Here is a 17,420-nt window from a genome sequence, read left to right on the forward strand (position 1 = left end):
CCTATACATGGGCCTGATGTGCTGGGATAATGTTTAATAAACTTGTTAAGGTTTTTCTTTGTTTTATACTAAACTAGTTTGTCTCCTGTTTACATCTAAAATATTCTTATATAACAATATTCAGAATTTTATAGACGCAGACCCTTTCTAAAAGAATAAACATTTCTTCATATCAGATAATAAATATTTCATGAAAATGTTTTGAATTAAAGTAGTTTTGTCACATTTTTGGAGGATGATAAGTGGATAAATGTGGAAACGTCTCCAGTGGACTGACCTCAGAGTCTCCAGTCTACAGTCTGGACTCTCCAGGAAACCACACAGATGTTTCACTCCTGAATCCTGCAGGTCGTTGTTACTCAGGTCCAGATGTTTCAGGTGGGAGGGGTTGGACTTCAGAGCTGAGCCCAGAGAAGAACAGCTGATCTCTGACAGACCACAGCCCACCAATCTGAATAAAGAATAAACATGTTGGTGACTTTTAATCACAGACTGCAGTTTAAACTTCAACTCCAACTTTTAGAGTTTCACTGCAAAAGCACCAAACATCTCTTCCAGGAGAAAAGAAATAAATAACACTTCTGGACATGTTTAATTAAATTAAGTACTAAATTAACCTCTAAAGGGACCTGATACAGTCGGAGCAGGATTCATTAAAATTATGTTTTCTGAGCGCAGAAGGATAAGATACTATAATACTTTATTTTTAGTGACGTATCATTTATAATTTGACTTCACTGGCAAACACATAATAATTCTGTTAAAACTGAGTTCATCAATAAATGTCTTACTTTGAGTGAAATATAAGAATGATTGAATTCTGTATATTTATCAGACTAATTCCACAAATTCTGAAGTCTGAGTGAAACTAAACATCAGGTGGTTCTGTATCGCTTGCAGTTGAAAAGTCTTTGGTTGAACAACTAATGAGCTGCTTGATTAAAGGACATTTCTGAATGAAACCCACACGGGTGGATCTAAGACACACTTCCTGTCAGGATGATGACTCTGACGCTCCACCTGTAGCCGTCAGTCCAACCTGTCCAGGTCTAAGGCAGAGCTGGAAGCCAGAGCGAGCCGGGATGTGCTTTAGCGCGGCGGAGCTGCCGTCCCGACCACCACATCCTAACCAGGACCGGGACGGAAGATTTCAGCGCACTCAATGTTTTGAAAGTTTATTTCTGCATTCTTAATGTTTTGAAAGTTTATTCTGCGTTCTTAATGTTTTGAAAGTTTATTTCTGCGTTCTTAATATTTTCTGAGAACCAACAGGCCTGCAACATGTTTTTGTGAACAGTTGGTACCGTGAGAGACTTAACGGTGTGGACAGCCCGACCGTCAGAAACGTTTTTAGAGACTAGCTTTAGCGCTATGGGTCGTGTACGTCGCCAGTGCAGTGTTTGAGTAAGAGCTACGTGGGAGGGAATGTCTGGATTTTATCTGAAAGGATAAGTTGTGAATAGATTAAAATAATAAAAGTTAATAGTCTCTGTAAAAGATGAATGGGATATCAATTAAACAAAAAAGGGTAAAAATTTGAGTAAATTTTGAGGGTTTATTTAAAAAACAGGTTTTGGTATTTTGGTGACCTGTTTCCTGTTTTATTTTGAAAGTACATCCTTGTGTGTTTAGTTCTTTCTTTGACTTTCCTTTGTCCCGTCCATCCTGATTGTTTGCACCTGTGTCTCCTCAGTCCTTGAGAGGACATGTGTCTCTTCCTGGCTGTTGGTCCGTCTGTCTTTATTCCTGCTCTCTTTCAGTCCCGGCTGGTTGTCAGTCTGCACAACTTCCAGTCATCTTCACCATTCTCTATTTTCTGTTAGAGGACTTTTTCTGGGTTTTTATGTTTTGTTAAAATAAAGGACTTTGCTGCCATCTGTCACCTTTGGGTTTCCAGCATTTGGGTTCTGTAATATCAACTCATGACAAAACCTGTTTTAAAACAAGTTCAGACTCAGGAAACTGCAGATTACAAACACAAGAAAGTACAAAGTAGTTATCAAACCTATACATGGGCCTGATGTGCTGGGATAATGTTTAATAAACTTGTTAAGGTTTTTCTTTGTTTTATACTAAACTAGTTTGTCTCCTGTTTACATCTAAAATATTCTTATATAACAATATTCAGAATTTTATAGACGCAGACCCTTTCTAAAAGAATAAACATTTCTTCATATCAGATAATAAATATTTCATGAAAATGTTTTGAATTAAAGTAGTTTTGTCACATTTTTGGAGGATGATAAGTGGATAAATGTGGAAACGTCTCCAGTGGACTGACCTCAGAGTCTCCAGTCTACAGTCTGGACTCTCCAGGAAACCACACAGATGTTTCACTCCTGAATCCTGCAGGTCGTTGTTACTCAGGTCCAGATGTTTCAGGTGGGAGGGGTTGGACTTCAGAGCTGAGACCAGAGAAGAACAGCTGATCTCTGACAGACCACAGCCCACCAATCTGAATAAAGAATAAACATGTTGGTGACTTTTAATCACAGACTGCAGTTTAAACTTCAACTCCAACTTTTAGAGTTTCACTGCAAAAGCACCAAACATCTCTTCCTGGAGAAAAGAAAGAAATAACACTTCTGGACATGTTTAATTAAATTAAGTATACTAAATTAACCTCTAAAGGGACCTGATACAGTCGGAGCAGGATTCATTAAAATTATGTCTTCTGAGAGCAGAAGGATAAGATACTAAAATACTGTATTTTTAGTGACGTATCATTTATAATTTGACTCCACTGGCAAACACATAATGATTCTGTTAAAACTGAGTTCATCAATAAATGTCTTACTTTGAGTGAAAGATAAGAATGATTGAATTCTGTATATTTATCAGACTAAGGGCCCGATTTACTAAAGGTTTGCGTGTGTTAAAACGTGTGCAAACTTGACAGCACCCGCAAACCAAAGTGCCAGCTGATTTACTAACAGCGTGCAAAGACGACTGCGTCTCTGAAATGCGCAAAATTGCACACGCAATTCAGTTAGTACTTTTGCCCTGATGAATAATCAATATGGGGCGTACCCGGCAGAAATCCTAAATACTGGGAGGGGAAGATGCAAATTGCTCCATTTACCACGCGCAATGAGATTTACCAAGCCTGAAAGTAATTGCGCGTATTGTGATTGCGTCTGTATTTAATACGTTCGAAAGGAAGGTGCTAATCTGCTGCTGCCGTTATTGTGGCAAGGAGGCGACATCCAAAATCAAAGAATATGCAGAGAGAGAGTCTTTATTCTGCTGCATGCTATTTTAAAAATGGTTGCACAAGTTTTATTAAAGGCCACTTTTTCTTTAGTTCTTTGCCTTATATCTTGCCACCTTCTTTTATTGTGCCCCCCTCCACTCGCCCACAAGCAGGCCAAGCCTTTGTGCCAAACTTTGTATTTTATTGATTACTTATCTTATTGAACGTGAAATCATCCTTCGTAAATTACATTTAATTAAAACCCGTGCTTATTAATCACAAAACACAGGTTAAACATCATGACCAAATCCGCTCCGACCCGCTCTGTCAGTATCAGCGCAGAGACTGCAGCTTCGCCTGAATTATGGTTCCGCGTTAAATCGATGGCGTAGCCGACGCGTAGCGTCGCGGTGCGGTGTGCGTCGCCGCGTAGCCTACGCCGTCGGTTCTGCGTTGGTGTGACGCGGAACCATAAATCATCCTGTAGTGTGCGCTGTGCGCTGTTCTGAACACTTCTCTTCTCTTCTTGCCATATGATGGTCCCGTCTGTCACACATTTACTGTCAGTGCTTGCTATATAATATATAATATTTGCAATATACTAGGGGTGTAACGGTATTTGTATTCGTCCCGTCCCGTCACGGTACGGGGGTCACGGTTCGGTTCACGCAGTCATACGGCAAATACGTCTGACTGAGTTAAAAAAAAAAAAAAAAAAAAAAAAAATCAATCATCGTTTTTTTTCCCTTATAAATATCAACAGTCACGTTCCATTACAGACCTAAATGTGTGCTAGTCTGTGCATATCAATAAATATATGTGCAATTCATATATCATCATAAATTGTAGGCTATAATAACGATAAAATGTTCTAATTCTTAATTTACAACTGTCCTGAACGCACCGGGGCCGCGAGCCAAAGCGGGTTGGCTGTAAAGCCTGATTTATGGTTCTGCGTTAAATCGACGCAGAGCATACGCCGTAGGGTACGGCGCAGTCTACGGCGAGGTTATGCGGCGCTGCGCAACCTTCGCCGTAGGCGCTGCGTTGGTGTAACGCGGTACCATAAATCAGCCTTAACAGTCACAGTGAAGGAGATTAGCGCTAAAGTTTAAAAGAGGACTAAATTTGTACAAAGTTTTGAATGTTACCCTGTTTTCCACGTTACCTGGATTATTTTGGGTTATGGAAGAGTCAACTACCGTTGGTGAGTCAGTGTAACCTTCTTAAATAATGTCTTTATCAGAATGTGTCTTGACCAGCTGCCTGTAATGTGCTTGTGTTGTTGTGAACGAGACCGCCGAGTCTATTCTCTATTATAGAGCTCAGAAATGATGTTATAGACCGCTGTGTCTATCTATCTAGATAGATTGTCTGTGACTATCAGAGTTTTCAGCGCCGTGTGATTGACAGCTGACAGGCTTGTGTGTGTGTGTGTGTGTGTGTGTGTGTGTGTGTGTGTGTGTGTGTGTGTGTGTGTGTGTGTGTGTGTGTGTGTGTGTGTGTGTGTGTGTGTGTGTGTGACTTTACTCTGCTTTCTGCAGCATAGGCCTATATGCTTGGCTCAATAAAAGTGAGAATAAATGTAGTTTGATGGTTAGGATGAGGTGTTGTTGAACGTTAAAATGACTATCATAAGGCCCATGGAGAATGCTCCGCCCCCAGACGGCTCTGCCCATATGCAGCAGTAGAGGAGCCCGGGTTCAAGTATTTATTACAAGTGCTCGAGCTCGTTACAATGTCCCATCCCGCGCTCACATAAACCAGTCCGTGGTAAAATTAAAAACACTAATGCACAATTTATTTTACATTTTAATAAGAGATGCTTTTTAGTTTTGTAGCCAATTGAACAAACTTTAACTTTCAAATGCTATGATCAAAATAAAGGAAGAAAAAACTCGTCTTATACATTTGGGACTTTTTGTATTTTTTTTCCCGTTGTACCGACCCGTACCGAACCCGTACCGAACCGTGACCCCTGTACCGAGGTACGTACCGAACCGTGACTTGTGTGTACCGTGACACCCCTACAATATACTGTGGACATCTGAATAAAAACTTAACTCATAAATAGATGAATCAAAGCGCTCTCCAGCTCTGTGTCTGATGTCTTTTTCTCCTCAGATCATGCCGAGCACCGCCGGGTCACGCAAACCCGACCAATTCAATATTAAAATCAAATTCGGTCCTGTGGCCCGTTTTTCTATTTTTCGTATTTTTGATCTGTGCCTAAAATTGAAATATGAAAAACCAGACGTTTTTCTGTTTTTTGTGTTACCAACTGCATTTATTCTATCGCAGGTTTTCTCCGATATTGCGTTTCTTTTGGTAATGTTTAAATTTCTTTGCTGTAGTTCATGAATGTGTTTATTTGCCTCTTCCACTAATATCTCTAACTCCAACTCGTTCAATTTCATTTTGCGCTTGTGACTTGTGACTGTGCTTTCCATCCAGACTCTCCATGGCGCAAACGTAAGACACGCAACACCTCATTTAAATACTGCAGTTTGCACCTGTTATCAATTGCGCACGCAATCTTAGTTGATCACCCGCAAACCACGCAACAACTGCACGCGCAAACATTTTCAGTGCACACGCAATTTAGTACTCTTTATTTAGGATCTTAGTAAATCGGGCCCTAATTCAACAAATTCTGAAGTCTGTGTGAATCTAAACATCAGGTGGTTCTGTATCGCTTGCACTTGAAAAGTCTTTGGTTGAACAACTAATGAGCTGCTTGATTAAAGGACATTTCTGAATTAAACCACCACGGGTGGATCTAAGACACACTTCCTGTCAGGATGATGACTCTGACCACCACGTCAGTCCAACCTGTCCAGGTCTCAGGCAGGGATGGACAACTGCAGTCCTCCACTGCTGCAGTGCTGAATGTTTCCCTGTTTAATCACGCAGGAATACAAGTGGCCGTACTTTGGTGTCGTTAAGACAAATAGAGTCAAACAGTCCCGGGCCGGAGCCTACGGAGCTGGGAAGCTCAGAGAAGAGGACCGTGGATGTAGCCAGAGCGAGCCGGGATGTGCTTTAGCGCAGCGGAGCTGCCGTCCCGACCACCACATCCTAACCAGGACCGGGACGGAAGATTTCAGCGCACTCAGGGCCCGATTTACTAAGATCCTAAATAAAGAGTACTAAATTGCGTGTGCACTGAAAAAGTTTGCGCGTGCTGTTTTGCGGGTGATCAACTAAGATTGCGTGCGCAATTGATAACAGGTGCAAACAGCAGTATTTAAATGAGGTGTTGCGCGTCTTACGGTTTGCGGCGCAAACTTTGCGCCATGGAGAGTCTGGATGGAAAGCAGGATATAGTCGCAAGCGCAAAATGAAATTTGACGAGTTGGAGTTAGAGATATTAGTGGAAGAGGCAAATTGTTGTGCCGTATTCAGCACCCCTGCCGTGAAAAGCACCCCCTCGTATATTCAATGATAAGTAGACCAAGAAAAAAAAACAACACACTGACACTTCAATATATTTATATATACACACTCACACAAACACATACTTAGGAGTTTATATTATATATAGACAAATATTATGGAAGACAACACAGTACGCAGGCTATTAATTAATGACATCAATAACCATTTACCCGATTTTTGTTATCTGTGACTGTGATTGTGGGAAAGTATGACTATTGTGGAATCCATGAGCGCATTTAAACATGAATCATTAACACAAAACTGGATGCTAAACAGAACGTGACACGGAATGAGAATATCATTTTTGTCAGACGAGGGGGTGCTTTTCACGGCAGGGGTGCTGAATACGGCACAACACCGGGGTATGACAACTGCAGAACAAGTATAGGCGCACAATAAGAAACACTTTTTTCTCCATGAAAACACGTGATTTATTTTTTATCACAAATAAAAAAATGAATGTGCCTCCTGTGGCAACCTTTTGCTGAATAATACTCGATTTAACATTCAAATAAAATATTTCTCCTTTTGCATGTGGAGATTAGCACCTTCCTTTCGAACGTATTAAATACAGACGCAATCACAATCCCCGCAAAAACTTTCAGGCTTGGTAAATCTCATTGCGTGTGGTAAATGGAGATATTTGCATTTTCCCCTCCCAGTATTTAGCGATTTCTGGTGGGTACGCCCCATATTGATTATTCATCAGGGCAAAAGTACTAAATGAATAGCGTGTGCTATTTAGCGCATTTGAGAGACGCAGTCGTCTTTGCACGCTGTTAGTAGATCAGCTTGCACTTTGGTTTGCGGGTGATGTCAAGTTTGCACACGTTTTTACACACGCAAACCTTTAGTAAATCAGGCCCTGAGTGTTTTGAAAGTTTATTTCTGCATTCTTAATGTTTTGAAATTTATTTCTGCGTTCTTAATATTTTCTGAGAACCAACAGGCCTGCAACGTGTTTGTGTGAACAGTTGGTACCGTGAGAGACTTAACGGTGTGGACAGCCCGACCGTCAGAAACGTCTTTAGAGACTAGCGTTAGCGCTTTGAGTCGTGTACGTCGCCAGTGCAGTGTTTGAGTAAGAGCTACGTGGGAGGGAATGTTTTGATTTTATCTGAAAGGGATAAGTTGTGAATAGATTAAAAAAATAACATTTTGTAGTCTCTGTAAAAGACGAAGAGGATAGCAATTAAACAAAAAAGGGAAAAATTCCTGTACATTTTGAGGGTTTATTTAAAAAACAAATACATTGATTTCATTTAACAAATTTATGTAAATTAATAAATAAGGCCTTTACCTAAGTTTTGGCAAAATATAAAATTATCTCTGTGTCTCATTTATTTTAATGAGGATATTATTGCGTTAGTACTGGTGGATGAAACCGTAACCAGACCGAACCCAAGCACCACCGTCCTCTAGGAAGTAACACAGAGTTACTGTGATGGTGCAACCCAGTCTCACATAAAAACGTACCCTGCCTACGTTGGTCCAAAGTGCAAAAACGTAGAGGGGTTACAATATTAGCCCTTGAAATGTATAACTGTTACATTTTGAAATGTATAACTGTTACATTTTGAAATGTATAACTGTTACATTTTTCTGCCTATTCATTTTGCGTCCAAGTCACGTGACTTTTAAGATTCTGGCCGTGACAGCAACAAACATGGTGGACATTTTTCATTTTTGAGTGAAAGAAATCAATATTTTGAGTTTCTGCATAGAAATATATATATTTTACTTTCATAATATTCACTCGGTGAATTTACATAATCACTTGCTTGCTCGTGGTTGCAACGTTTTTTCAGATCTCGTCAGAATAATGTAAAGCGGTAACGTTTTAAAAATGTGAAAAAGTAACATTTTGGTTGTTGGACGGTTCTGTGAAAAAAATCAATATTTTGATGCTTCCTCGTTGTTGGGAATTATTTTCAGATCTCGCCAGAATAATAATTTGAAATTGCAACATTTTGGTGCTGGGATACATGGCCGTGAAATATACACGGCCACGTACAGTATGCCGGCGGGGATTCCCCCCCCAAACCAGATTTTGATAGTGGAGCGATTCGAGCCCACAGAAAGCAGTTTTATTTTGAAAACCAACTGGATTTTCTTGCATTCCAAAACTCATGACAAAACCTGTTTTAAAACTAGTTCAGACTCAGGAAACTGCAGATTACAAACACAAGAAAGTACAAAGTACTTATCAAACCTATACATGGGCCTGATGTGCTGGGATAATGTTTAATAAACTTCTTAAGGTTTTTCTTTCTTTTATACTAAACAGTTTTTTCTCCTGTTTACATCTAAACTGGTTTCTCTACTGTTTACATCTAAAATATTCTTATATAACAATCTTCAGACTTTTATAGACACGGACCCTTTCTAAAAATATTTCATGAAAATGTTTTGAATTAAAGTAGTTTTGTCACATGTTTGGAGGATGATAAGTGGATAAATGTGGAAACGTCTCCAGTGGACTGACCTCAGAGTCTCCAGTCTACAGTTTGGACTCTCCAGTCCACCAGACAGAACCTTCACTCCTGAATCCTCCAGGTCGTTGTAACTCAGGTCCAGTTGTCTCAGATGGGAGGGGTTGGACTTCAGAGCGGACGCAACAATTTCACAGTGAGTCTCTGAGAGTCCACAATGAACAAATCTGTGATGAGACAAAATATGATGTCAGTTGTAATAAAGTCTGAGTTAAAGCCAGACGGAAAACATCTGATAACATCTGCAGACTTTGTCTGGATCTGCAGATGAAGGAGGGAACCGGCTGCGTTAACGTCTACGTATGTCAGTCATCTGAAAACATCTGATTTAGGACATAAACTCTTTTATTCTTGGACATTTTTCACTCTGAACATCGTGAATGAAAGTGAACAAGTGTGGAGTTGAACTTTTATTAAGTATCCAGACAAAAGATGTTCAAGCTTTTAAGCGATATTAAGTATTTTCTTGTGCATACATTTTGGTGATGCATGATAAAAAATACTCCACACCATTTTTGAGTTAATTTGGGGACATTTTATTGAAAAAAAAAAAAAATTATATTTGGACACCCCCCTTTCCAAAATATTTTTCTGTTGCCTGAGGGCAACGTTGTGCGCTAATGGTACACAATCGCAGAGAATATAACTAATTTACATAACATGAGACAATGCTTAGAAAGCAGTACAACATAGTATTTCAAAATAATAAAAAAACATTTCATAAAAAGAACACTTCTGATACACATAACTGGTATATAATTGGACATTTAGTGGATGACACCACCCACGACTCTCTATATCACAGGTGTCAAAGTGAATCCCAGAAGGGCCGGTGTCCTGCATGTTTTAGATGTTTCACTGCTTCAACACACCTGATTCTAATTAATCATCGTCACCAGCTTGTCATCAAAGTCTGAATAGTTCTGTTGATGACACAGTCACTTGTATCATAGTGCAATGAAGCAGAGAAACATCTAAAACCTGCAGGTACACCGGCCCTCGAGGACTGGAGTCCGACACCCTTATTATATTATTATATATTATTATTATATATTGATATCTCTATATCAATAATATAACAGTAATACTAGTAGCTGATTGGCCGATATGTGATCATCATCATCATCATCATCATCATCATCATCATCATCACGATCATCACCATCCTTATCATCATCACCATCATCATCCTCTTCTTCATCATCATCATCACCTTCATCATCATCTTCATCATCATCATCACCTTCATCATCATCTTCATCATCACCTTCATCACCACCACCACCATCATCATCATCTTCATCATCACCTTCATCATCATCACCATTATCATCACCATCATCATCATCATCAACATCATCACCATCATCATCATCATCATCATCACCTCCATCATCATCATCATCATCATCACCTCCATCATCATCATCATCATCATCATCATCATCATCATCAACATCATCACCTTCATCATCATCATCATCATCATATATGAGATCAATAATAAACAGAAACAATATTTTATGCCCTATTTTTTCACTTCTGCTCAAACCTTGCTGGGGAGTCCAGTCCTCATCATTGTCACTGCTTTCTATCTCACTGTCCTCACTTTCCGGTGGGATTTCCCTTATGTGCTGGTTCCTCACTTTCCCTCCATAAAACTGTGTTACGTCCATGTTGGCTGTCGAAATGTGTGAAAATTAGTTATTCCCAGTAAACAAATTGGTTAAAACACATATTTAGAACTAAAACTCTTCACACAAACATGTAATAATGTGATTACCCCTCCAAAACAATGTTCACACATACACTTTTAAAAATTACCCCTTAGTGCACAACGTTGCCCTCGGGCAACAAATAGAAAAACTGTATTTCTGAAGAAACTAAATGAAAACAACATAAAACCTGACAAAAGGCTTATTTACACCTTTATGCATGCTAACATATTTTTTATTTGCAGTTTATATAGTCTAAATAAGTCTAAATAAGTTTAGTAGTACAAAAGATCTTACCTTTTTCTCAGACCATGTGCTGTGATGGCCGCATGTCAGAAAAGAGCTTCCCGCCTCCAAATGATGCATCACAGTGACTCCCACTCCTCATTGGATTATTCTTAGATAGTTCTTTGACTAATCTGATTGGTTATTACAATTTAAAGAAACTTGTATTGGACATGGGGCCTAAGAAAAGTTTGCGTTGCCTGAGGCCAACACTGTGCGGTACAGGGCCAGAGCTAACTGGTCTCTTAAAGGAGACTTTGGTCTCACAGAGACTTCAGCTTCATTGATCAGAGATTGATAAAAAAGTTCTCGTATGAAGCTGTAAACGTCTTCATGCTGCTCTCCTCTACAGCAACAACACAAACACCTGTCACCTTCTGTCTCAGACAAACTTTCATTCATAATCAATGAAGCTGCACTCGTGACATTCAGCACTCGGAGCTTTTCCATTTAGAGTTGCGGTTTGGTACGACCAGCAGTTTATGGAGGATCATGGGATTTCAAGCCTTCATATCTGGAGTTACAGGACGGTGCAGGAGATCACGGAACCAGAGTTACTAGAATTAAGGTCTCTTACCAAGTACACATGTGTCCACAAATCCCCCCAATGGTTCTGATGTTTAATTTTTCTCCGTTACATAGATTCATCTCTGAGCAGCTAAAACATCAACTAGATCAAGTGTTTGAAACATGAACCTCTGGTTGAGGTAACTCGAGGTGACCCAGAATAAAACAAAATCATCTGATTTCAAAAGTTTTCATTTGAAGATCAAAACAAGATTTAAAGAACTAAACTGCTAATTTACACTAACTGATGGTGTTATTGATCCATCTGGACTCACCGAGCCTTTCTGCAGTTCCTCACAGCTGGAATGAGTCTCCGTCGACCCTCTGGTGTTGTCTTGTACTCTTCCAGGTCCAACTCATCCAGAACCTCCTCCGACATCTGCTGCATGGAGGCCAGACCTGAACACTGGATCTCAGAGAGTTCCTGCTCTGATCTGTTCTCTGACTTCAGGAACTCTTGGATCTGCTGATGAACTGAGAGGTCGTTCATCTCCATCAGACACTGGAAGATGTTGATGCTTCTGTCAGGAGAGATTCTGTCAGTGTTCATCTCCTTCAGGTTGTTGATGACTCTCTGGATGGTTCCTGGATCGCTCTCCGTCTGGTTCAGCAGAACTCCTAACAGTCTCTGGTTGGACTCCACAGAAAGACCATGAAGGAAGCGGACAAACAGGTCCAGGTGGCCATTTTTACTCTTCAGGGATTTATGCATGACTCTCTTCAGGAAGTCATCCAGAGATGAGTATATGTAGTCATCTCCCAGGAAGTTCTCCAGCACACATGTGTTCCTGGTGGACCAACAGTGGAGCACGTAGACTGCAGCCAGGAACTCCTGGATGCTCTGATGAACAAAGCAGTAGACGGGTTTCTGGAAGTCCTCACACTCTCTCCTGAAGATCTGGGTACAAACTCCTGAGTACACCGAGGCCTCTGGGACATCAAGACCACACTGCTCCAGGTCTTCTTGGTAGAACATGATGTTTTCTTTCTCCAGATGTTCAAACGCCAGCCTCCCCAGCTTCAGGAGAAGGTCCCTGTCAGCCTCCGTCAGCTCCTGTGGACTCGTCTCACGTCCCTCCTGGTACTTGTTCTTCTTCCTCTTGGTCTGGACCAGCAGGAAGTGGGAGAACATGTCAGTCAGGGTCTTGGGCAGCTCTCCTCTCTGCTCTGTGGTCAACATGTGGTCCAGAACTGTAGCAGTGATCCAGCAGAAGACCGGGAGTTGACACATGATGTGGAGGGTTCTGGATGTCTTCATGTGGGAGACGATGCTGCTGGACCGCTCTTCATCCCTGAACCTCCTCCTGAAGTATTCCTCCTTCTGGCCGTCGGTGAAGCCTCGTACTTCTGTCACCCTGTCCACGTGTTTGTGAGGGATCTGATTGGCTGCTGCAGGTCTGGAAGTGATCCAGATGAGAGCTGAGGGAAGCAGGTTCCCCTGGATGAGGTTGGTCAGCAGCACGTTGACCGATGAGCTCTGTGTGACGTCAGACACGACCGGACCGTTGTTGAAGTCCAGGGAACGTCTGCTTTCATCCAGGCCGTCAAAGATGAACAACGGTTTCCCGGCAGCCAGCTGCTCTGCTGTGAGCTTCTGTAACGATGGATGGAAAACCTGGATCAGCCTGAGAAGACTGAGCTGCTCATGTCTGATCAGGTGCAGCTCCCTGAACGAGAGCAGAATCACCATGGTGACGTCTTGGTTCTCCGAGCCCTCGACCCAGTCCAGAGAGAACTTCTGAACCGAGAAGGTTTTCCCAGCGCCAGCGACGCCGTTCGTCAGAACCACTCTGATGGCTCCACGTTGGTCAGGTAAGGCTTTAAAGATGTCCTGGCACCTGATTGGAGCGTCATGGAGGCTCTTAATCCTGGAAGCTGTCTCCAGCTGCCTCACCTCATGTTGGGTATCAACCTCTTCACTCCGTCTCTCTGTGATGAAAAGCTCCGTGTAGATCCTCTTGAGGAGGGTTCTACTTCCTGTTTCATCAATTCCTTCACTCACATGTTCACATGTGCTCCTCAGACTGGTCTTGTGTTCATCTAGGACCTCCTGCAGACCGGCATCTGCTGAAAAGAAGAATGAAGAAGAGGTCGGAGAGATGCAAACTCCTACTGCAGTCAGAGATGGGGGGCCTCCCCCATTGTTTTAAGCACCATTTTAATGTTTTTAAGCTGTGTAAAATAATGCCAGCTGGTTTTACGAATCATTCTTTGGTTGTATGTCATGTCACCATATAAAACATTTTACCTAAGAGTGCATACTGGCATTTTAATTCAGTTTTAACATTTGACAAAGGTTTTAGCGAGGCTTTTAGTTATTTTTGGAGTGGTTTTAGACACAGGAAAGCTGATTTTACATGTCTTAGGCAGTGGTGGGACCATGGCAACACTGAGATAAAGCTTTTGTGTCAGCAGTATACTCTCAATGTCACACGTGACATCTGTCGATCTGTGAAAGACCTGGAGACTGAGATCGTGGAGCTGGAAACAATGAGTGCTTCCACAGGAAATCAAGTATATATTGAAATCCTCAAGTCCCAAAACATGGCTTTAGCCAACCTGCTGGACACCAAGGTACAGGGTGCACTGGTCCGGTCCCGGGTCCAGAACATCACAGTGATGGATGCTCCCTCTAGCTTCTTCTTTGGCCTAGAGAAGAAGCATGGACAGAGGAAAGTGATGCACTCTCTGCTCTCTAACACGGGGCAGGAGCTCACTGAACCTTGTCAGATCAGAAGGCGAGCTGTGCAGTTTTATTCATCTCTCTATACGAGCGAGTACGTGGAGGATGATGATCTGAGGAGACCAACTCACAGCTGGACAGGCCACTGCAGATGGAGGAGCTACACGCTGCTCTGCAGGGTATGCAGGGACGGCGGTCTCCTGGCATCGATGGCCTGACTGTCGAATTCTATAAAGCCTTCTGGGGTATTTTAGCACCTGACATCCTAGAGGTGTTTAATGACAGTCTGACCTCAGATTCTCTGCCACTGTCCTGTCACAGGGCTGTTGTTGCCCTGCTGCCAAAAAAAGGGAATCTGCAGGACATCAAGAACTGGTGCCCCGTGTCACTGTTGTGCACAGATTACAAGATCCTGTCCAAGGCTTTGGCCAACAGGCTTAGAGAAGCTATGGAGCAGGTCATCCATTGGGATCAGACCTACTGTGTGCCCGGCAGGTCCATGGTAGACAATGTCTACCTAATTCGAGATGTTTTGGAGGTCTCTAGCTCATTGGGTATAAATACTGGTCTCATTTTGCTAGATCAGGAAAAGGCATTTGACCGTGTTGAGCACGGCTTCCTCTGGAAAACCATGGGGAAGTTTGGGTTCAGCACTGGTTTCATTGCCAAGATCTGGGTGTTATATAGTGACATTGGGAGTGTACTGAAGTTTAATGGCAGTCTGTGTGCTCCTTTCGGGGTGCGTAGAGGCATCAGGCAGGGCTGCGCTCTGTCTGGGATGCTCTACGCACTCTCCCTGGAACCCCTCCTCTGCAAGATCCACACAAGAATCCGTGGCCTGATTTTACCTGGTTTTAGTGAAAACATCATTTTATCTGCTTACGCGGATGATGTTATTGTTTTAATTAAAAACCAAAATGATATTGATATTTTATCTGATTTAACAGTTTCATTCAACACTCTGTCTGCAGGGAGGGTGAATTGGAGCAAGAGTGAAGCCCTTGCTGTCGGTAGTTGACGGTCTCCCGGTTCTTCCCCACGGTCTACCCTGGAAAAATGACGGCCTTAAATACCTCGGTGTCTTCCTCGGGAACGAGGCTACGATCCGGAGGAACTGGGAGGGCGTCACTGAAAAAATTGAAGCCAAACTAACAAACTGGAAATGGCTGCTCCCTCAGATGTCGTATCGAGGCAGGGTTCTTGTGCTGAACAATCTTGTGGCCTCCCTGCTTTGGCACCGTTTAACCTGTATGGATCCTCCATCAGGTCTTTTAGCCCAGATCCAAGCAAAGCTTGTCAACTTTTTCTGGGATGGCTTTCACTGGGTGCCACAGGGGGTGCTGTTTTTACCCAGAGAGGAGGGGGGACAGGGCCTCATCCACTTGGCCAGCAGAACTGCCATCTTCAGACTACAGTTCATTCAGAGGTTTTTGTCAGGGCCGGCAGATCTGGTGTGGAGAGAAGTGGCCAGCTGCATACTGAGACATGTGAGTAACTTGGGACTGGATGCTGCCTCCATTTTATCAGGGTGTTTTTAAATCATGGGCCCTTTTTAAATGTGATTCCGGAAAAAGCTCTAACTCTCTGTTCTGGTTGTTGAGAGAACCACTAGTTCATGGTGCCAGGCTGGATGTCTGCAGTGGAGCTGTGCCTGGGCTGACGGCAGCGCTGTGCAGGACCAAGACCCCTGTCCTGAAACAGCTGGTGGTGGACATTGCGGGGCCGGTGCTGTCGGGCTCTCAGGCGGTGGGCTCTGTGCTGGGCATCCAGTCCACCAGGATAACCCAAAGGATTCTGGAGCTGTGGAGGCAGAGGCTCTCTGGGAGGGAGAGAGGCCTCCTCATGGACTACGGCGGAGGGACTGAACCTGATGACAGGGACCCATTCCCGGAGGTCTTAATAAGTCCCCAACTAGGAGAGCTGGATGGACCTCTCCGCAAGGACACTCAGTGGCTCAGCTTACACACAGCCGACAGAAAATCCCTCTACAGAAACTGTGTGAAAGCTGTCAACAAGAGGGGACTGTGTGACAGGGCGTCCACTGTATGGACTGACAAGCTGGGAGATGGAGAGCGTCCGCAGTGGAGAATACTATACAAACCTCCCCTCAAGAACAGAACAGCCGACCTCCAGCGGAGGATTTTACACGGTGCCATCGCCACCAATGCCTTCATCTCTGTTATTAATCCTGCTGTGTCAAACCAGTGCCCTTTCTGTCACCTTCACAAGACGGTTTTCCATGTTTTTAGTGAGTGTAGGAGACTTTCACAGCTCTTCACTCTTTTAACCACTGTTTTTAGTCTTTTTAATGAAACCTTTTGCAACACAAAGTTTATTTATGGTGCAGGATACAGGAGGAGAAGTCAAACAAAGTGGCAACTCCTAAACTTTATTTCTGGTGAAGCCAAGATGGCGATTTATATATCCAGAAAGAACAAAATAGAGGACAGAGCAGTTCAGGAGGCCGCCTCAGTGTGGCGCTGCAGCACCAGATGTAGACTGAAACTGGAGTACAATTTTTACAAGTTAATGAATGATTTGGATTGTTTTAAGAACATCTGGGGCCTCATGTACAAAGCGTGCGTACGCACAAAAACATGGCGTACGCCCTTTTCCACGCAAACGTTCAGATGAATCAAGAGTGAAATGACCGTGGAAATGTGCGGTGCCCGATGCCAACTTCATGGCTGGCGTACGCACGTTTCCACAGCTATTGGTATGTTGGCGACACTTAGTGGTGATGCTGGGAAACTGTTAATAATGTGAAAACAATTAGCCCTCAGAGTGATGTGCACATCAGAGACACACTGATGAACAATTAACACATTCAACTGTCAATTACACGAGTGGATATAAAAGCAAAGTGGTGCAGAAATACCGTTAAAAACAATGGCAGCTTTGGCAGTGTTAGAAGATATCGCAAATGGCGCAGTAAGAAGAGAAAGAATATTTAGCCTGTTTTCCTAATGTAATCGGAGCTATCGACTGCACACACATTGCTATAAAAGCACCATCACTGGATGAATATGTGTACGTTAACAGGAAGC

General features: G+C 42.6%; 1 protein-coding gene across 1 annotated transcript in view; it reads right to left on the bottom strand.

Moving 5' to 3' along the window:
* LOC133425279 (NACHT, LRR and PYD domains-containing protein 12-like) overlaps nt 1–17,420 on the bottom strand; it is a 110,625-nt gene that overhangs the window by 44,483 nt on the left and 48,722 nt on the right. Inside the window, exons 10-13 of the mRNA XM_061716035.1 lie at nt 11,966–13,757; nt 9,117–9,290; nt 2,282–2,455; nt 278–451 (exon numbers count right to left, since the gene is read on the bottom strand). Coding sequence (XP_061572019.1) covers nt 278–451; nt 2,282–2,455; nt 9,117–9,290; nt 11,966–13,757 — 2,314 coding nt within the window. The remainder of the gene's footprint in view (nt 1–277; nt 452–2,281; nt 2,456–9,116; nt 9,291–11,965; nt 13,758–17,420) is intronic.

The sequence above is a fragment of the Cololabis saira genome, chromosome 24 (genome assembly GCF_033807715.1).
Source record: "Cololabis saira isolate AMF1-May2022 chromosome 24, fColSai1.1, whole genome shotgun sequence".
Classification (NCBI taxonomy): Eukaryota; Metazoa; Chordata; class Actinopteri; order Beloniformes; family Belonidae; genus Cololabis; species Cololabis saira.